The sequence below is a fragment of the Microcaecilia unicolor genome, chromosome 1 (genome assembly GCF_901765095.1).
Source record: "Microcaecilia unicolor chromosome 1, aMicUni1.1, whole genome shotgun sequence".
Classification (NCBI taxonomy): domain Eukaryota; kingdom Metazoa; phylum Chordata; class Amphibia; order Gymnophiona; family Siphonopidae; genus Microcaecilia; species Microcaecilia unicolor.
Genome location: NC_044031.1, coordinates 407070371 through 407089039, shown reverse-complemented (window position 1 = coordinate 407089039; position 18669 = coordinate 407070371). Strand labels below are relative to the sequence as shown.

General features: G+C 43.6%; 1 protein-coding gene across 1 annotated transcript in view; it reads right to left on the bottom strand.

Moving 5' to 3' along the window:
* Positions 1-18669, bottom strand: part of GPLD1 (glycosylphosphatidylinositol specific phospholipase D1) — a 172542-nt gene that overhangs the window by 116906 nt on the left and 36967 nt on the right. Inside the window, 6 exon segments of the mRNA XM_030185601.1 lie at positions 2575-2715; positions 2954-2986; positions 3444-3551; positions 11254-11308; positions 13581-13629; positions 13984-14094. Of these exon segments, the coding sequence (XP_030041461.1) occupies positions 2575-2715; positions 2954-2986; positions 3444-3551; positions 11254-11308; positions 13581-13629; positions 13984-14094 (497 nt within the window).

The following is an 18669-nucleotide window of genomic DNA, read 5'->3' as shown; positions in this document are numbered from 1 at the left end:
AAAAGACCTGCAACGGTCCATCCAGTCTGCCCAACAAGATAAACTCATGTGCTACTTTTTCTGTATACCTACTTTGATTTGTACCTGTCCTCTTCAGGGCACAGACTGTATACGTCTGCCCTGCACTATCCCCACCTCCAACCCCCAGCACAGCCTCCCACCACCGGCTCTGGCACAGACGTATAAGTCTGCCCAGCACTTCCCCGCCTCCCAACCACCAGCTCTGGCACAGACCGTATAAGTCTGCCCAGCACTATCCCCGCCTCCTAACCACCAGTCCCGCCTCGCCACCCATTTCTATCACCCAATCTTGGCTAAGCTCCTGAGGATCCATTCCTTCTGAACAGGATTCCTTTATGTTTATCCCACGCAGTTTGAATTCCGTACCGTTTTCATTTCCACCACCTCCCGCGGGAAGGCATTCCAAGTCTTTCAGAAGGGGGCATGGTCATGAGCGGGGAATGGGCATGGAAGTGTTATCCAGCTAGTGAATTCACATTAGCATGTGCTAACTGGCTAAAGCGGAGTTAATGTGGGAGAGCACTAAGGCCCATCCCTTTTATCAAGCCGCGCCAGTGGCTGCCGGTGCGACATGCCGACAAAGTCCATTCACTATTTATTCATGTAATGACTGAAAATGAAATGTCCTCCAATTCAGGCAGAATACATACATTCCAGGTCCCTCAATAGCCTCATGTCGTCCACCTATTCTTGTTACTTTCACAGAAGCCGCACACGGCCGCTGCTTGAAGTCTCAGCAGCTGTTTTGAAAAGCAGTGGCAGTGAGGAAGTCAGCAGCAGTGGTCAGTAAGAGTGGGGCTCTTTCCTGCCCCAAAGAGGTCACTAGACCACCAGGGCAAAGTTATGGTATGTTTTGGGAGGGCACCCTAAGGCTTGGGAGGGGAGGGAAAGGCATGCCCACCAGCCAGCCCACAAACTCAGACAAATGGGCTGGCTGGAAAAAAACGTCCAGACCCCCAACAGTCTCCTGAAAAGGAGGGCATGTCCGGGGAAATTCGGGTGCATGGTATCCCTAGGCAAAAGGCTAGCTCTCAGTATACAGCAGTGGCGTAGGAAGGGGGGAGGGGCGGTCCGCCCCAGGTGCACGCCGCTGGGGGTGGTCGGCTCCACTGGTTCCCCGCTCCCTCTGCCCTGGAACAGGTTACTTCCTGTTCTGAGGCAGAGATAGCAGGGAACCAGCGGAGCCGACGCAGCTCCCAGCAACGTACACTCGGGGCGGACTGGCCCTCCCGCCCACTACCTTTCCTACAGCGCGACTGGTAAGAATGCACTCCGCGGGGGGGATGCGCGCCGAGGGGGGGGGGGTGCGCAGCAGTGAAACCGCCCCGGGTGGCAGCCGCCTCGCTACAGCACTGGTATACAGAGACTTCCTCTATTGCCTTCCAAAATTATAATCATCTACCCAGAAACTCCTCATGTACATCACTAAATACATCACTGAATATATCACTTAAAACAATTTTGACAACATTAGTGCAAAAAAAAACTTTATTTCAGCTCTTATCTGATTATGCCTGCTATTTATATTATATTTCAAAACCAACCAACGTGAGCACATTTTGAGCCAGTAACAGCTCTGTGTCAGAGTTTCAACAAGCACTCATTCATTCTGCAATACAAAAAGCACTCATTAAGAAAGTACAGATACAAAACATATAATTCTAAATTCCCTTAAATACAGAAGCCCTTCCATACATACATAGAGTTAAAAACACTCACCCATTTACACCCCTATTCTCTCTTATGGGGACTAAAAAAAAAAAAAGATAGCTCCCAACATTTTATACAAACCTTCAGTTCATAACAACCAATCAAATTCAATCACATAACACAAGTCTTCCAACCCTCATCATCTACTACCTATCCAATTAGAAAAGTGTCTGCCATGCAATACATTCAAACCCACTGGGGGAAGGCATTGTAAGCGATGTATCCAGTATATTCTTTATAAATTAAAGATTGTATATGATCCCCACCCCAAAGGGAGTCCCTATAAGAGAGAATAGGGGTGTAAATGGGTGAGTGTTTTTAACTCTGTATATGTATGGAAAGGATTTGGGATTCTGTATTTAAGATGATTGAGAATTATATGATATGATAAAGTTTTTTTGCACTCGTTGTAAAAAAATTTTAAGTGATATATTCAGTCACGTTATGAGGAGTTTTGGGTAGATTATTATGTTTATGTTTATTAAAATTTGCTATACCACCCTTTCTGAGCAAAACAGATCAGGGAGGTTTACAAAAATACTAAAAACAATTTTGGAAGGCACTAAATGAAGTCTCTTATATTGGAGCTAGCTTTTGCCTCATATATGATTACTCCAGAATTGAAAGTTACTTTTCCATGTTGATTAAAGATTTTTTTTAAAGTGATATGAAAATATTGTGATATTTATTGGTAGTGTCTTTTGAATAATATGTCTTACATATCACTTCCTTTTGGATGGCTGGTGTGGTGGTTTAATAAAGAGTTTAAAATAGGCACCTTTCTGGATTTCTCATATGAATCCTGTTATAAGTCAATAATGTTCCTAGCCAGAAGTATCTCACCTGGTTCCATTATCTAACATTTGACTAGTTAAGTGAAAGATTTTAGTTGTCCAGAATGCCATATCATCCACTCCACCAAGAAAATATTCATGGAACCTCTCCCACCAGAATGGGGATTTTCCTTGCAAAGAATGGAAAAAGCTACAGGAAGAGAGAAGCAATAGTTATTTGTAGGGGCTGAATAAATGTGCCATATGACTTTTGGTCCACTTACTACGTACTGACCCAGTGCTCTGCTGTGATTCTTTGTGTGCTTTACAGCTATGATTAGTATCACTTGGCAGGTATACTCCTGAAACACTACATAGCATATCACAGGTACAGATCTCATTCAGCATAAATATTCCTTATATAGTTGTTTCAGAAAGAAAGAAATTACCATACCTTGGAAATTGCAAGCACTTCACCATACCTAAAGAGGGGAGCAGAAAAAAAAGCCATTTACAGGACCTGTACACAAGAACTTTGCAGTCACGCTTCAAGGTGCCAGTTAAACCACAATGTGCACACTAAAATGGGATTTTTCATAAAACTATGTGACCACCAAATGCATCTAAAATTATGCTCATAGAAAGTGTGTGCTTACTTTTATGTGATCTGTGTGCCATGAAAAATTCTCTCTTTTGTCAATTGACCTCATATGGTGCATCCAAGATGCATTGCGCAGGGTCAGGTGCCTCAGTGTTCCCCGTGGTACACCATGTTATTGCTGCAGTAAACAATCTTAGTGCTTACCACAGCTTTATAAAGAGCCCTTATGAAGTATCACAAATCTGCAATGCCTCATACAAATAATGCATGTGTGAAAGGCACAAAACTATGTTTTTGTATGAAACCAGTAAAATCTGGAGCTCCTTGCTAAAACTTACATTCCAAGGAACTGCAGATATGTGCAATCAGTAATTCTTTCCCTCAGATATAACTTTTGGCCATAGAATTCCTCATAAATCTTGGTCAGGTCTTTGACAGGTACATACCTAAAAAGCAGGAGGAAACGGCTAAAACAAAAAAACATCACCATCTAACATTTCAGAAATCTGTTTGCATCATTTTTTTACTTAATAGTTTTGCAACCAATAATGTTTTAGTGCCTCTGGTGTATTAAACCCCTATAACAAGAAAACTACTACTACTTAACATTTATAAAGTGCTACCAGGGTTACGCAGCGCTGTACATACATGTTCAGGTTGGTCTTTATATAGGGTTGCAAATCTGTCTCCTACACTCCACCATCCCATGTAGGCCCCTGTCCCTTCTCTCTCCAGTTCCTACATAGGATTCCCCTCCTGGCCCTGGGCCTCACTGCTAGAAGAGATCAGTGGTGGTGATGACAGCAACAGGTTTTCAGTGTATGTAGGGCATATGCTCTCACAACTCCTTTGGAAGCACCTTCTTCTGCCTGGATTTCCTGTAAATAATGTAACACATCACTACATGTGGCAAAGCTACGTTCTACTTCTGTAACGTGTCATGGTTACTGGGTGGAATTACTTCAGAAGTATCCTGTCACATGCAGGACAGTGTTCAGTGTTTAAACCCTTTACTTATCATTTTATTAAGGCAATTTGTAACAAGCAAACACCCTTTATGTGAGCAGACCTTGACACAATAAAACAATTGTGTTTATTGAGCAAAAATAATAGCAATAAAATCTGGTTCAAATATTAAACAATTCTGTAACTTTTCTATTATTTTCCAAGCAATCCATTACTGCTTAAGGTCCCTGTTTACAAAGACACGCTAGCGTTTTTAGCACACGCTAAAAATTAACGCACGCTAACCATGAAGTTGCCCATAATATTTCTATGGGCATCTACATGGTTAGCACATGCTAATTTTTAGCGCACCTTTGTAAACAGAGCCCTAAACTTTCTCTTTCAGAATTTTAAAAACATTGTGTTAACAAATCAAGAGAAGGTAATTTCCAAATCTGAAGCCTCATTTCCACAAAGTTTAAGATTAAAGAAGTCAGATAAGTATTAAATAGAATTTGATAAGTATGAATTGTTATGGCCTTTTCTAAGGGCCCTGTTATAAAGTGTGCTAGCAATTTTTAGCATTTGATAAAAAATTAGCACGCACTAACACTAGAGACATCCATGCGGTGTCTCTAGCATTAGCGCGTGCTAAAAACAATAACACACCTATAGCACAGCTTAGTAAACAGGACCCTAAGTCTCTTGTTTACATTTAAATTTTAGTGTGCACACTATAGGCTCTGTTTACTAAGCAGCGTTGAGGGCACATTAGGGTTTTTAGCGCGCGCTAAATGCTAAAGTTGCCCATAAGAACATACAGGCAACTCTAGCATTTAGTGCACGCTAAAACGCTAGCACACCTTAGTAAACAGGGCCCCATATTTTTATTTTGCTCAGTTACTTAACTTGTTTTCCTTTCTTTCAGGCTTCTTGTCCTTGCGTTGGCTAACTTAACTGGACACCGGACCAGATCTGCTCTTCTGCCTGCAAACCTACTCCTTAACTTAAAGAAGTAGGACCCTTTCTAGTATTCCTATATCTCTGATAATCAGTTTTGTTTTAATCTCAGCTTTAATTTTTATATCAAACTCTGTTCCCTGCTCTATAAATGTCCCTGTCTAGCTTAAGGAAAAGAAATAATTGGATTCCCTAATTAACCCTCCCAATTTAGTTTCATATTTGATCACTCACACTCTCTAAACCCATAGACTCTCTATTCTCCTCACATATCAGTTTCACCAATTAACAATCAGTTTACTGAAACCTCTGCAGGTATACAGTAATTCTTCTGCTAAATAGAACTGTGGTGTGGTCCCTTTAATACCTCAACACCAACAGCATCAGAGTTCTTAGTACCAAGTTTTCAAGCAGCAGCAGTGTACATGAGCAGCCTTATCCCACAGCTCATAAATTGGGACAGCAGAACAGTCAGCAAACTTTCTGTAAGCTTAACCTTTTTTTTTTTTTTTTAGCCAGACTGTTTCTTTAAAATATTTCTTTATAAATACTCTGAGGTCAGGGTTCTCTCAGTTTATTCCCTGTCCCTGTTCAACCCCAAAAAGGATTTTCTGTGTGACAGAAATCCCCCAGTGGGTTTTTTTTTAAGTAGATAACTTTAACACAAAATTTTCTCTTGAGTGTGGATCTTATCAGAGCTTTGTTCTTTTACACACACTCACTTGAGAGTCCACTGAGTCACCGAAGGGCTCTCCACAGTCACATGCAGCGTTGGCTGCTCTTCTCTGGTAGTTACTAGTCAGAAACTGTTAAACTGAACTTCACTCACACTCACACCAGTTCCTTGGTAACCCCTGTTCAACCTCTGATACAATTACAATAAAATTATTTTTTATGCTTGACAGGAGTCCTCATGGTGAACACATACACTCACTTAGTTACTTCCCTATCAACTGCCAGCTTCAGCTTCGACAGTCATTTAGAACACTGTCCCAGGCAGTAAGGCATGAGACAGCCTAAGACAAGCAGCTTGCCTCTCAAGCCCTTTCTCTCTCTCTCTCTGCACAACTGCCAGCAGAACCTGAAGTATCCTATAGTTATAGGAGAGCTAAGCTAGCACAGGGAATGATTGATTCATTTAGTATGGAATAATAAAGAAACAAATGGCAAGTTCTGTGATGTATGTGTTTCAAATAGGTGAAATACTTATATTCTTATTTGGTCTAGTTCTGATATGGATAAGTTAAGTGAGTAGTCTTCTCTTGATCTGGTGATGTGGAAGGGATCCCAAATAATAATTTGGCTTTATTGTGTGAAGGTTAAAGAAAAGATAAGATGGTCCACTTCCTAGTATTCCTGGAAGGCCAACCAGGGACAAAAAAGAGAAAAATGTACCCAGAAAGATACCATCATGAAGGTTTGATGGTCCAATGTACTGAGGGTATGGACTAACGTGCCTCAACTGCTTTCCATCGCAGGGGCAGCTAAAGTGAAAGGGGGCGTTTTGGAGGTGTAGCGAAGGTGGGACAGGGGCGTGCTTAACACATGGCCGCCCTTCGGCCGATAATGAAAAAAAAGGCCGGCTCTGACGAGCATTTGGCCAACTTCACTTGGTCCATTTATTTTTAGGACCAAGTCTCAAAAGGTGCCCCAAATGACCAGGTGACCCTCGAAGGGAATTGGGGATGATCTCCCCGTACTCCCCAGTGGTCACCAACCCCCTCCCACCCTAAAAAAAAACAAAAACATTTTTTTGCCAGCCTCTATGCCAGCCTGAAATGTCAGCAGTATGCATGATAGCAGTATGCAGGTCCCTGGAGCAGTTTTAGGGTGTACTGCAGTGCACTTCAGGCAGGCGGACCCAAGCCCATCCCCCCCCCTACCTGTTACACTTGTGGTGGTAAATGGGAGCCCTCCAAAACCCACCCAAAACCCACTGTACCCACATCTAGGTGCCCCCCTTCATCCATAAGGGCTATGGTAATGGTTTAGAGTTGTGGGGAGTGGGTTTTGGGGGGGATTTGGGGGGCTCAGCACCCAAGGTAAGGGAGCTATGCACCTGGGAGCTATTGTTATTGTTTTTTTTTTATTTTTAGAAGTGCCCCCTAGGGTGCCCAGTTGTCAGGGGGACCAGTGCACTACAAATGCTGGCTCCACCCAAGACCAAATGCCTTGGATTTGGCCGGGGTGAGATGGCCGACTTCGGTTTCCAGTATCGCTGAAAACCGATGACAGCCCATCTCAAACCTGGCCAAATCCAATGTATTGGCCAGCCCCAACCGTATTATCGAAACAAAAGATGGCCGCCCATCTTTTTCGATTATACGGTCGGGACCGCCTCTTTGCGGCGCCGGCCAAATAGATGGCCGGCGCCGTTCGATTATGCCCCTCCACATCACCCATGTATGCATAGTAATAAAAGTGTGCCTGATGGCTCCGGAGTTGTACCGGAGCCTTGGGAACCACTGTACCATCAATTTTATTAGATTTTATTAAATTGCAGGGGGTTGTTTGTTTTGACCCAGAAAGGGGGTGAATATTGTCGAAACATCCATAGTCTGCTATTGAGACAGACATGGGAAGCAACTGCTTGCCCTGGGATTTGTAGTATGGAGTGTTGCCATGATTTGGGTTTCTGCCAGGTACTGGTGACCTGGATTGACCACTGTTTGGAAAACAGGATACTGGGCTAGATGGACCATTGGTCTGACCCAGTATGGTTACTCTTATGTTCTTAACCCACTTTGAAATAAATGAAGTTCTCTTTCTCAGTCCCCACACTGTCACAATAAGGAGACCAATGGGTCTCTATGAGAGCTGTGAGACCCTATGTTCACTGCCAATTTGATGCTGCTCCTGCTATGTCCACTGCGATCCCTTGGGAAGGTCTCCCACTAAGTGGAAAGAGGGAGGGGAGCTGCAGTCAGATCCTGTGTCCCTCTGAATGAGTAAGAAGGTGAGAAGTTTCCTAGTAGAAGAAGGTAGTAATGAATCCAGTGCACTGTTTAGCTGCTGCACATCAGCCTTTGCAAAAGCCAAATGTCAGCCGATTTTATGCCTTACTATTGTAAAATACCCAATTGCATGAAAATGATTTATAAAAATGATGAAGCCGCTAAATTTCAGGCCAGTCCTGAATTTTTTTTATAACTTCCTCCTTATACATTTTTGGTGCCTGCAATGTAGAACAATGCAGGACTGAAAAACCATGAGTGGTAAAATGTGTTCTAGATTAAATTAAAGCTTTGTCATATCTGTTAAGAAGCTCTTTAAAAAGGTGATTTAATTTACAAAACAAAAGCAAAGCAAACTTATTAATTAACTCTGGAGTCAACAGAACAGGCAGAATTGGAATTATTTTTTTATTTTCAAAAAGCGCAGCTAGAGTTCCATATAATAGTACTGCAGTCTGTGGTTGATTTAAATTTTCAGCATCCATAGATCTCAGACAGGGGGTACTCCTCCCCTCACTTTTGCTATTCAGATCCTCTGCTTGGTCCTTTCCACCCCACTCACCACCTGCAGGTCTGTTGTTGCCCTTTCCACAGCTATTCCATGGCAGTAGAACAGAGTTCAAAATGAAAATCCAGCATGGAGCCTGCCTGCCTTATGGGTAGATGATCAAAAGCCCTGTGCTGTTCCAAACAGTGCTCTACAAATAGCGTTGTAACAGCGCGGGGCTTTGCCGGCGCTATGATCAGAGATAATAGCGTGCAAATTTAAGCACGCTATTATCTCTGAACATAGGGTAAAGTGCAGGAGGATTGTGCCTGAGCCTCCCACACTTGTTTGACAAGTCTGGGCTGTCAAAAGCCCAGACCTCTCAAACAAAGGGGATGGCAGTCCATGGGACCACCAAACCCCAAGTACCCCCACCCCGAGCCAAGCGACATGGGGGCTGGAGGTCTGGTGGACCTTCAGTCACCCTGCCCCAAGTTCGGGGGGGGGGGGGGGGCTGGAGATCCAGGGGGTCTCCAGCCCAGATCTCCAGCCCCTCCTAACCCCCCTACCATCCCCTTGAAAAGAGCCCTGGTGGCCCAGTGGGCCACTAGTCAATCCCCAGGTTCCCCCCTGATACAAGTTCAAAGGGCTGGAGATCAGTTGGGTCTCCAGCCCCCTAACTCCCCCTAGCATACCCTCAAATGGCCCTGGTGGCCCAGTGGGCTGCGAGTTAATTCCCCCCCCCCCTCAACCTGGTGGTCTAGTGGCCCTTCCCCATCCCTTACCTTCATTGGATGAGGGAGGTAGCCTCCAAGGCGGCGCCCAGCCCTGTCCAGTTCAACCTGGGATGCACTGGGCGGGGCTTCACACCATACGCTTGGGGTTTCTGATCATGGGGCAGTAGCAAACACAGGTGCTAGTATGGCGCTAACAGTCTCTAGCCTGCGTTTACTTCTGATCAATTGGGCATTAGTGTTCTGACAGGTACTCTGGTCTCCTGCATGAGTTTCCCATTGTCATGGAAATGCATGCGAGAGAGAGGGTACGGAAGTGCATCTCACTTTGGGCTAGCTGATCTGGATGCACTGCAAAAGTGGTCTGCTTAGGCCAAAGGAAAGGAGGAAAGATGGCAGCCATTACAGGTGACTAGATTCCTTTCAACTGCAAACATAAGTGCCTGACATTAGCACTTTTTTTGATGTTTAAGAAATTCAGCACTGGTGGTACTGTTGCCAGTTACTCCTAGCTGAAATAGAATCTAACTGTAAAATTAGAGCTGTGTGCCTTTAAATCTTACAATCTCGCTGGTGAATCCATAGTGATGTGAATGTATAAGACCTCTAGAGGTCTCTTATCTAGCTCTCTGCATAGTCTACACCTAGAAGCTGATGAATAAGCATCAAAAGTGCTGAATTCTTATTTCTTCATAGAGCACTCAGCTTATATATGAGGGATTTGCAGACAATTGAGGTAGCAGGCATGCAAATCTCTCTGAAAATCTGACCTGCTGGTGGCCCTCAAGGACTGGGAAGACCACTGAAAAGACCTAATCTGTAGAAGGGATTCATCACCTGATTAAACAGAGTTTTACCAAAGAGTCAGAAAAAGGAATGGAGAGACTGGAAGTGGAAACATTCAGTTTCTTGATTTATCCAGCCCAGCTGACCAATGTGAAACTGAATTTGTACCCGGACGTTTCTAACAGAGACATCACAGGAAGAAGAATGCTATCTACCTATTGATTTTTGCTGGGCTGTGATATTTGCCTTTTTCTCTTAAATAAAAATATATATATTTTTTAGAGACCAATCGTTTGGCTTCAGTCCATCTTGGTTGCCTGGAGTGGTTTTGTCCTGCTCAAGGAGGTATCTTGCTTTCTTTAATTGTTCAAGTCTAGGGTCTCTTATTGAGCAAATGAAGAACTGTCCCAGTCACAAAAGGGTTGCTCTACCATGTTGAGGGCCAGATCCCACTATACCAACTGTTCAACCATGACCTCTTAAGAACCCAGTAACTCAGGTATGAAGTAGAATTTGCATTCCCAAAAAGAATTATAGAAATTTGTCCACTAAGGACTAGATTCTATATATTGCGCTGAAAAAATTAATGAGGAAAAAAACGTGTTTAGTGCTTGTTAGGTGCAGTTTACAGAATATGCATAATGCCCAGACCCATGACTAAATTTAGGTGCAACCATTTACGCCAACTAAAACCTGGTATAAATGCTTGCGCCTAACTTAGGTGCAGATCAGGCATATTCTATACCAGTGCAAATATTTTCTAGGACATCCATGACCCGCACTTGCTCCTCCCATGGCCATGCCCCTCCCCTTTTGAGATCAGCATATTAGAATTTATGCGCACCACTTTACAGAATACACTTAGAAAGCTGCACCCATAAATCTAATTAGTGCCAATTAGTGCAGATAATTGCTCATTATCAGCCAATTATCAGTGCCGATTGGCTTGTTAAACAATTAAGTTGTGCACACAATTTGGTCACACTGCCAAATTTGCACACACAACTTTAGTCACCATATATAGAATGTGGGGGTAAACACATAACTTTAGAATTCTATTGCTAACAAAATTCTTGACTGTGAGCATTAGATCCACAGGAGCCTCATGATGATGAGGCTCTCAGAAGCAGCAATTGAAGAGACCTAGAGCTTTGGAGGCTGAATAGCACCATTCGTCTGTCTGCTACAAAAAACTTTTCCCTTAATGATATGTACTGCTATGAACATCTATAGTGGAGTCCCCTCAATATCTACAGATATTATTATTATTATTATTCCTTACCATTCTTTAGAGAGGTAATGAAAGTCAAGTTCATACTGGCCTAGTACATCTCCTCCTACAAGTCAAGAAAAAAAAACTCATCTTCTTTTGCATTATTAATTGCACATGTACAAAATACATGGGGTTAAGTCACTAAGATTGTGAGACACAGCATGCACACGTTAGAACGGCAATGCTGCCACTATCCGGATAGGTTCTGGCTCTGCCCACACTCCACCATGGCACTATCCTCATAGTGCTGAGATGTAGAGATGTTCAGCAGAACTATCCGGCTGCACCTCAAAGATGATCCAGCAATATACAGCCTATGCCCAACAGACCACAAAATAATACACATCAATAGAACAAAAAAGAGAGGAGGAGGAGTTGCTTTAATATACAAATCCTCCTTCAAAGTAGAACATGATGATGAACACAAATCACCTGCAATTGAAATTCTGGAATGCAAAATCACTGAATCAACACTAACAGGTACATTATGCTGCATACTCCTATATCGCCCCCCAGGAAGTTGGTTGAATGCTCAAGAGGACTTTATGGATTTTATATCAAACATCTGCACTAACTTCTCTAATGTCCTTCTGCTAGGAGACATCAACTTGCACTTAGAAAAGCTTCAAGACCATAACACAAGACACCTAACAACCTTCTTGGAACAGTGGAACCTCAAAACACCACAAAGCGCAGCATCACATACAAAAGGCCACCAACTTGACATACTAGCTTATGTTCACAATGAACAAACCCCATATAATAGAAAACCATAAATGGGAAGAAGTGCCATGGTCAGATCAAAGCAAACTCACATTCACAATGCAATGGAAAGAAAGCGGCAAAATAGGGAGTCTAGAACACCAAAGAACTATACGACAAGAGGAAAGGTAGATAATCACGAATTCTGACAAACAACACTGAATAGAAACCAACAACATCCACTTCATGAAAAACTTGGATGAAATGAGCAAAATCACACTGGACAAAATAGCAACACTCAAGATTGAAAAAAAGATGTGAAGAGAACCATGCCCCTGGTTTAACAATGAACTATTAGAGTTGAAAAATCTATGCAGGAAATTAGAAAGACAATGGTCCAAGGACAAATCAAACATGAACAAAATCACATGGAGAAAAACTCTAAGAACATACAAACAAAACATAAAGGGGGTTGCTTACTAAAGCTTAGCTCGAGTTATCTGCAGCAGGGCCCATTTTATTCCTATGGCTCCCTCCATAGCTCCAGAACTAACCTGAAGCGCCTTCACGTTCGCATCGCAGCAAGCAGCAGCAGGGCAGGCCACTCCTTCCTTCCGTGTCCCGCCCTCGCCTGATGTAACGTCCGCGAGGGCGGGGCACGGAAGGAAGGAGAGGTCTGCCCTGCTGATGCTGCTTGCTGCGATGCGAACGTGAAGGCGCTTCAGGTTAGTTCGGAGGGCCCGTCAGCGGGTGGAGGGGGGGCCCGGCAATTTCAGGTGGGGAGGGGCGCGATGCGACCTTGGGTGGAGGGGGGCCGGCGACTTCGGGTGGGGGGCAGGGCGTGATGCAACCTCGGGTGGGGGGGGGGGGCCGGGGGCGGTCTTGTCCCGGGCCCGGCCCCGGCTCTCGGTGGCCCTGGTGGGAGAGGGGGACCAATTTGGCATTAGCATCTACAACATTTGGGAGGGAGGAGCTAGCCCTCTCATGTACAACTCAAAGGATAGCTATGGTGACAATTTTACAGTGCAGTTTATCAGCATTTTGAAATCATCATGCATACTTTTCTAGTACAAGCAGGTTTTGTTGTTGTTGTTGTTTTTTTACTATGAATATATTTCTTACCAGGGGCGTAGCCAGACAACAGATTTTGGGTGGGCCTAGGAAAGAACTGGGTAGGCACCAATTGTTCTCTCCCCCCCCCCCCCCCCCCCAAACTACCACCCAAAAAATATCTCAGCTGGTGGGAAAGCGCTTCTTTCCACCTTGGCAGTCTGTAGCAGGCATGTGCTAAAAACGGAACATACACAGGTGCCGGTATCATGGAGAGTAGCATTTTCGTTACCATCAGGAAGAAGTCTTCAGCTGACCGAGCTTGGGGTCCCACCAGCTACCACTAAACTTTGGGTGGGCCTGAGCTCTAAGTGAGGCCCACCTGTGGCTACGCCACCGCTTCTTACTAACCACAGTTTGTACTGGATGTGAGGTCTATGAGCTGATGCAATATCACTTTACCTCTTTTTGTTGAGGTTCCTAACTAGATGAAGGAGAGGTTGGGAAAGGCAGAAGATAAACACACATGAAAAAAACTTCCTCAAACATAATTAAAGAAAAAATATGTTGAAATTTAACTTTACCAAAATCACCAGTACTATGAGCTTCTGAATAGGAGCCGTAAAAATCAACCTGGAAAAAAACACACAACTGGAGATGACTTACAACACTTCATAAACATGACTTAGCAAAAACAAGAACTGTGTGCTGGCATTCCTAGATGCCTCAGGAGACTGTCACAAACCCAAACCACATGCTTGTGACACGTGACTGCATCTCCTTGTGCTGTCTTCTATGAAAGCTCTCGAGACAAGTGATTGTGTAGCAAGAAGCACTAAAAGCTATCAGGAGTTTTAGAGAAATAGACAGGGGATATTTATTTTTTTTATTCCAGGGCATTGAATAATTTTGGTCAAGAGTGCACATTACAAAATTTCAGCACTGCCCCACATCTCATGGGAATACAATGGGGAAATATGCACATACCTCTGCCATGGTTCTCAGAAATCCCTGCTTAATGCCCAAGCTATGCCAGCTCACATCTGCTACCATGTGTGAAGCGATCCCAAAGAGGAAGACCACCAGCTTCTCTGTCTCCTGCACAGCAATAACATACAAGCAGCAAGCAACAGATTATACTCATGCAAGTAAACTGTTTGACAATAGTCATGGATACACCTGACTCTCTCTTCTCAGACTGAAGGAGTAGCCTAGTGGTAAACCAGCAAGCTGTGCAGCAGGAAAGCCAGGAGCTGAATCTTGCTGGCACTCCGTGTGGTCTTGGGCGAGTCACTTCACCCTCAATGGCCTCAAGCACACACTCTGGAACAGGGAAATTTCTACTGTACTTGAATGTGACTTGCCTTGAGCTTCCAATAAAAAGGTGTGATGCAATTCCAAATAAGCAAATCAAATAGGTTCTGCCTTGAAGATTTTTAATCAGATCTATACAGGTTCATGCCTCAGTGCCATGACAATTGCAAAGGAGAAAATGAGTGGCAGGTCAGATCACAAATGAAGATGAGAAAAATGCTTAACCCATTAGTGCCCAATGTTCCCATAATAAGCCATATGGGAACATTGGGTACTAATGGGTTAATGGATAAGTTATCTGAAGCTATGGTCAGTTACTCATTTTAACAAACCGTGCATGTTTTAAAAATTCTTAGACAAAAAAGCACCACTGGGCCTTCAAGAAAGAGATAATAGCCGTCCTTTTATTGTGAAAAAGACCCGACACGGGCCGTGTTTCGGCGCATAAGCGCCTGCCTCAGGGGTCAAGGTGTATCTTCACAATGTATAAGCAGAAATCCTAAGTGAATTGCCAGCTACTGCTGGACGTACTTTCAATCACACTGAGAGCTGGCTAGTTTCCAAAACAGCCAAAAGACTGAAGAAAAACCCTGGAACTGGGAGGGAGGGGGGGAGGGATGACCCTGGAACTGGGAGGGAGGCGGGGGCCCTGGCACACACTCTCATTCTCACAGACACACTCTTTCTCTCACAGACACACTCGCACCCAGTCTCACTCTCTGTCTGTCACACACACACACATTCACTCTCTCTCTCACACACAGACACTCTCACACACACTCTCTCAAACATACACACTCCGAGGAAAACCTTGCTAGCGCCCGTTTCATTTGTGTCAGAAACGGGCCTTTTTTCCTAGTAGCTATATAATTATACAATCAAACAAAAAATATTTTACATTCTAAAGGCTTCATGTAACACTTTCTTATGCTATCTGACTAACATGGATAAAGCCATCTTGTTTCCTTGTAATGTCACTGCTAACAACTTGTGATTCATGTTAGAGTAATCCCAATGAAGGAGCAGTGTTTGACGTTTTACCGCTGCTTATCATGCTACCCTTCTTAGTGGAAGGATAAGTATTGCAAATTTTTGCTATGTATAAAGGCCTTTATTTAAGAAGCTCTATTCATGATACAAAGGTGTAAATACTGGCACATACATGTCACTATTTACATGTGTATATATGGACAAAGTGTAGACTGTAAGGGGGTGGGGTTTGGTGACATTAAAACCTACACATGCATTCCCTATGACACAAAGGAAACACACATGTTTAAGGGATGCTTTGCATCAGGATTTACACCTGCTCTTTTTGCACATACATGATATCTGAAATGCACATTTTGACCAGCCCTTTACAAAAGGGAATAAGGGTGATGTCTTCCTTAAGCCCGCACTGATCGTGTTCCCCTCCAGTGCAGGTGATTGTGGCCACTGTGTCTCATTAGCAGCATTTACATGTGTAGGGTTGCAAAATGGCTGGCATGTATGTGTATATGCTGCCACATGTGAAAGTTGGTATTCCACAAGTTGCTGTTGTAAGTAGCTGTATTTCATCCATTGATTTTTTTTCCACATTTATCATTGCAAATGGCTGCTCCCACTACACCAGCTGCCACATCCACGTGCCTTCCTGTATATAGTTTAGAACAAGTTTTATATCAGCAGACCCTGCTACTACCAGAACTGTACATGTCCTGACCTACACATGTCAATTCCAGTTTCTACATTCTTTCTAAAATGGGATTCCAAAAAGAATGATAGATAAACAGGGCTGCCGAGAGGGTGGGGGCAGGGGGGCATGATTCCCCCGGGCTCAGCCTCCAAGGAGAGCCCTGCATCAGCAGCCCAGGTGAGATCCAGCATCTTTCCCTCTCTTCCAAATCCCTGGTACTCTACTTGCCTGGAGTCACTGAATGGCAGGCAGCAGTGATCGAGAGACACTGCTCTGTCGGCCACAAGTCCTTCTTCCTGCCGTGTCCCACCTATGTGGAAACAGGAAGTTACTTCACAGGAGGCAGGATGTGGAAAGAAGAAGGACCCGTTACTGGCAGAGCAGTGTCTTTCAATCGCTGCTGCCTGCCATTCAATGACTCCAGCAAGTAGAGGATGGGGGAGCCGGGGACGGCGGGCTTCTTAATATTACTTGCCCTGGGCCCAGCTTTGTATCTTGGTAGCCCTGTTGATAAACAGCTAATGGTAAACATGTACTACAACTCCTCAATGAATATAGAGAATGTGAAAACTAAATTTAAAAGAAGGTGACAGAGTGAAGGGAGTCTGCAAGTTTATTTACTACTACTATTTAGCATTTCTATAGCGCTACAAGGCGTACACAGCGCTGCACAAACATAGAAGAAAGACAGTCCCTGCTCAAAGAGCTATTTCATTTCACTATTGAGTTGATGCATCTTTTGTAGTTTAGTTTATAGTTTATTTAGGATTTGCTGTACTACCTTTAACTAACTTGCAGATCTAGGCAGTTTACAATCTAAAATCAAATATTCCAGAGAAGAAAGGGACTACAGGGTACAGATGGAGAAAACAATATTATTCATTCAAGAACAATCAAAACAAAACTTAGTAAAACCGATAGTGGATCACACAAGGAGGGGAAGTGGAAGGTAGATTAAGTAATGAGAGTGAGAAATAGGCAAGGAAGTAAAGTAATTGAAAGCTAGTGGGTAATACCAGCAATAGCTCTATGTGCGATTATATGCGTGATGAAAAAGCCATTTGTTTAAAATAACAATCTGTATAAATTTGGAGAAGGAGGGAATTCCAGTAGAAAGGGACTGTAAAGTAGAAGGCTCAGTGTCTAGCAGATCCCAGCTAAGACAGTTTTGGACCAGAAAGGACCAGACGGTGATCATTTATAGAATGGAGACAGGTTGGTGAGTATGAAATAGTAAGATTTGCTAATGGACATCCTTCTCACAGAAACATCACATTTTGGACGTCCTCAACTGCCGTTGCAGGGACGGAGGCATAGCGAAGGACATCCTTCACCCATACTCTAAAAAAAAATTAAAAATAAAAGACATCCCTGACGAGCACTTGGATGTTTTCACCTGGACTTGTATTTTTCTAAGGTTGTAGATGGCAATTTATTTAAGGTTGTAGACAGCTATTATACACACAGCTTGTCTGCATGTATGAAGCTGTCTTTGGCATGCACAGAGCAGAATGCTTGGCTGCTCTGCACTGGCTTCCCCTCCTTAGGAAGGAAATTGTGTGCAAATGAGCTAACAGCGAGCAGCTCATTTGCATGCGATTTCCTTCATGCATGCCCATTCCTTTCCGAATCACTAAGGGATCGGTAAGGGAAGGGCTTTTTCCATTCAGTTAGTGAGAAAAGTGCACTACAAATGCTGGCTCCTCCCATGACCAAATGGCTTGGATTTGGTCATTTGTGAGATAGGCGTCCTCGCTTTCCATTATCGCTGAAAATCAAAAATGACCAAGTCCTGGGGATGACCATCTCTAAGGTCGACCTAAATTTGCTGATTTTGGCGTCCCCGACTGTATTATCGAAATGAAAGATGACTGCCAATCTTGTTTCGATAATACAGGATTCCCCGCCCCTTGCTGGAGCTGTTCTCCGAGGACGTCCCCAGGAAAATTTGGGCGTCCCTTTCGATTATGCCCCTCTATGTGATCCAAAAGAAAATGTGGATTCAAGAGGGTCAGCTCAGATTTTGCTCTCTGCTGTGTGTGATTTCTCTTTTTTTAGTTATTTTTTTTTCTGGTGCGAAGTTTTAGATGAGGTTAATCAAACACAAAAATACTCGCAAACAGCTGGAATCAACCTTGAACAATGTATAGTGAAAGTGCAAGCTTTAAAATTGTTCCTCGAAGGTCAGAACACAGAAATTATGGCCATTAACTATGCAACAACAAAATGTAAGGAAATGGACATTGACAAAGAAAAAAGAATCAAATTTTGAAGAAGAATGCCTGGAGAAACAACAAAAGATGCTGGTCTTACATTGCCAGAAGAAATCAAAAGGGTTTGAATGCTTTGATCATTTTCACCAAAAAGTGGAGACTAGTGTTCTAAGGCAATGGATCAAATAATGTCAGTGTTCGCTATCATTCAGCCATTCTCTCTGATTTTTGCAGAAGAAGTTTTGCCAAACATAGTTTAAAATTATGATGATAGATTTTAGTGGAAATTTTTCAACTGCGGAGCAGAGGCGTATCTGAACTTCGGCGGTAGGAGGGGCCAGAGCCAGAGTGAGGGGGCACATTATAGCCCCCTCCGCGGCCGTCATTGCTGACCCCCTGGCCACCACTGCCGACCCCCCCCCCCTGCCGCCGTCACCTACCTTTCCTGGCAGGGGACCCCAACCCCCG